Genomic DNA, 2,483 nt, shown 5'->3' on the forward strand with positions numbered 1-2,483 from the left:
GCAAGACCCCGTTTCTCCCACTGTGAATGATCACGGCAGTATGAATCATCGCTACTCGTACCTCTTACACGGTCCAAAAAGTGCTGATTTGGAGACTTGATGCATCTATTGGTTAGTTTGCTTAAAAAAAAAAAAAGATCAGCATGTAACTTCTATTGTAACGTTAGGGAGTGATTAAACCACTCTGGGGTCTATGGTCAGTTCTCAACAAATAAATAAGACCGTCAAATCACTAAGTGCCATTAAAGGAGGACTAAGAAATGCATTAATGAGAGCGTCTTCCTCTCCCGATGGAGTGTTAGCGTTACACTTTTAGGTACACATTGGATCTCCGATTACCCCACGCACCAGAAACATTAAAACATAACACGATCAGCTCTAACAGTGTCATATTATAGCGAGAGATGAAAGACAAGAGCGCATTTTTGAATAGTACTTGTAATTCCATTTTTTTTCTTCTCATCCAAACCCTAAAGAAAGTCCGTCCAAGTTCTTAACACGAAGTGACGTTTTGGCAGAGTAACTAACGCCCACACCTCTCGTCTCCTCCCCCACCTTTTCCAACACTCAAGAAGCCCAAACCCAGTCCCAACCTCAGTCCCAGCTGGCCGCTCTCCTCGCTGGCAATTATCGCAGCCGCAGCAGCAAAACGAGCAGCGAAAGGAGATAAGTGACGACGCAGGGAAGGTTCTGACTGACTGAGGCTTTCACCACCTTCTTGTTTTCGGGAGGGTAGGGGTACACGGGTCGCTGAGTGACGGGGACGACGAGGCGAGGGGCCCGGGAACACACTTCGTCGGTGCAAATGGCGCCGCTGCCGGAACCGCTGGAATCATCGCCTACGGAGACGACATTACAACATGAGCTGGTTGCAACATGGAAACAGCTGTAATCAATTTCTATTTCAATTCATTGAATGGATTGTCATTTAATCTCAATAATAGTGGACATACACACACGCGGTGCCCTCAAACACATGAAATCCATGACTTTCAAAAATTCACGTTTCAGAAATAGCACCATTTATTCTGCCATTTGTTATTGTGTGAATGCAAAATGGCCGCCTCATATTGACACTTCAGGTCACGCAGCCCTCCGGTACATTGCAACAACATCAAGTTGGTTTCAGACTTGGGTCTTAGGATTCTCTCTCTGTCCAAAATCAAATTTTAATAGTTCTCATGCCGCAACCAGGAAAAATAGTCTGCTCTTTTCTCTGTCGTGATTCTTGTATTTTTCATCACTCCCACACAAACGCATTGAAGGAATGAAACTTATTCCATGAAGGCTCTCTGACCGGACCTCAGGATTGCTGCTGCTGAGTGTACAAATGTCCTGTGGGTGCTGTCGGGAAGGTCAGCTGCATTCGATTTCTGTCGGCCGTGTCCTGCTTTAGTTGCTAAACCTTCTGTTTCGACACAGCGGCGAGATGACTGGAGGGACCTGCCTGCTATGAAAACACCAACAGGGAGTCCACGCTGATGCGGGATGACAATCGTGTCTCGTTGCGCACACTGTACAGCGCTGTAATGTTTTCAGATGATCTGTCGCTTCGGTAAACAGCTTCTTTTTGGAGTTAGGCTCTTCCTCTCTCAGCTTTTATTTTCCCTTGGATAGTTTCTAGTTCAATGAATTATTTTTGCTCGAATTCAAAGTCAAACTTTGCACGGGGATGTAAACACCTGAACAATTTTATATGAGTTCCAGGATATACATTACAGGAGATGTATTATCAATGTAGAATTGTTTTGATTGACGGTATTACCGTATTTTACGCACTATAAGTCATTTCGGAGTATAAGGCGCACAAAACATTTCATATATAGGGCGCACCGTATTATAAGGCCCATAAAATAGAAGTTACAATAGTGGATGCGGTTGCATTATGCAACCACTAGATGGAGCCACGCTAAAGGTAATACAATACAACTTATATTGAGCTTTCACAACCGATGTGGATGTAACAGAGCCATTTACAGAACACTTAAAATACTACGATCAAGAAATCAGAATATCGATCCATGTATAAGGCGCATCAGATTATAAGGCGCACTGTCAGCTTTTGAGAAAATTGAACTTTGCGTTCAAATATCTGTTGATTAAAATACCACATCATTGCTGCTATTTTTTAGCCCCTCTATGGCGTTTTGCATTGTTCGTTAGCATTAAGCTAAGTGGACTCAAAACATAGCTATGTGGTTGTATGCGGTTGCATTATGCAACCACTAGATGGAGCCACGCTAAAGGTAATACAATACAACTTATATTGAGCTTTCACAACCGATGTGGATGTAACAGAGCCATTTACAGAACACTTAAAATACTACGATCAAGAAATCAGAATATCGATCCATGTATAAGGCGCATCAGATTATAAGGCGCACTGTCAGCTTTTGAGAAAATTGAACTCTTTGAGGTGCGCCTTATAGTGCAGAAAATACGGCAATTTAATACGTTTAATATGGTGGGGGTAATTTGTACAT

At 42.9% G+C, this 2,483-nt stretch overlaps 1 protein-coding gene across 1 annotated transcript in view; it reads right to left on the reverse strand.

Annotated features, from left to right (window-relative positions):
- Nucleotides 1–2,483, reverse strand: part of LOC109506871 (glypican-1-like) — a 69,464-nt gene that overhangs the window by 2,739 nt on the left and 64,242 nt on the right. The window contains exon 10 of the mRNA XM_019855881.1: nucleotides 1–907. This exon is cut by the window's left edge and continues 2,739 nt beyond it. Coding sequence (XP_019711440.1) covers nucleotides 628–907 — 280 coding nt within the window. The 3' untranslated portion in view covers nucleotides 1–627. The remainder of the gene's footprint in view (nucleotides 908–2,483) is intronic.

The sequence above is a fragment of the Hippocampus comes genome, unplaced genomic scaffold (assembly GCF_001891065.2).
Source record: "Hippocampus comes isolate QL1 unplaced genomic scaffold, H_comes_QL1_v1.1 scaffold114, whole genome shotgun sequence".
Taxonomy (NCBI): Eukaryota; Metazoa; Chordata; class Actinopteri; order Syngnathiformes; family Syngnathidae; genus Hippocampus; species Hippocampus comes.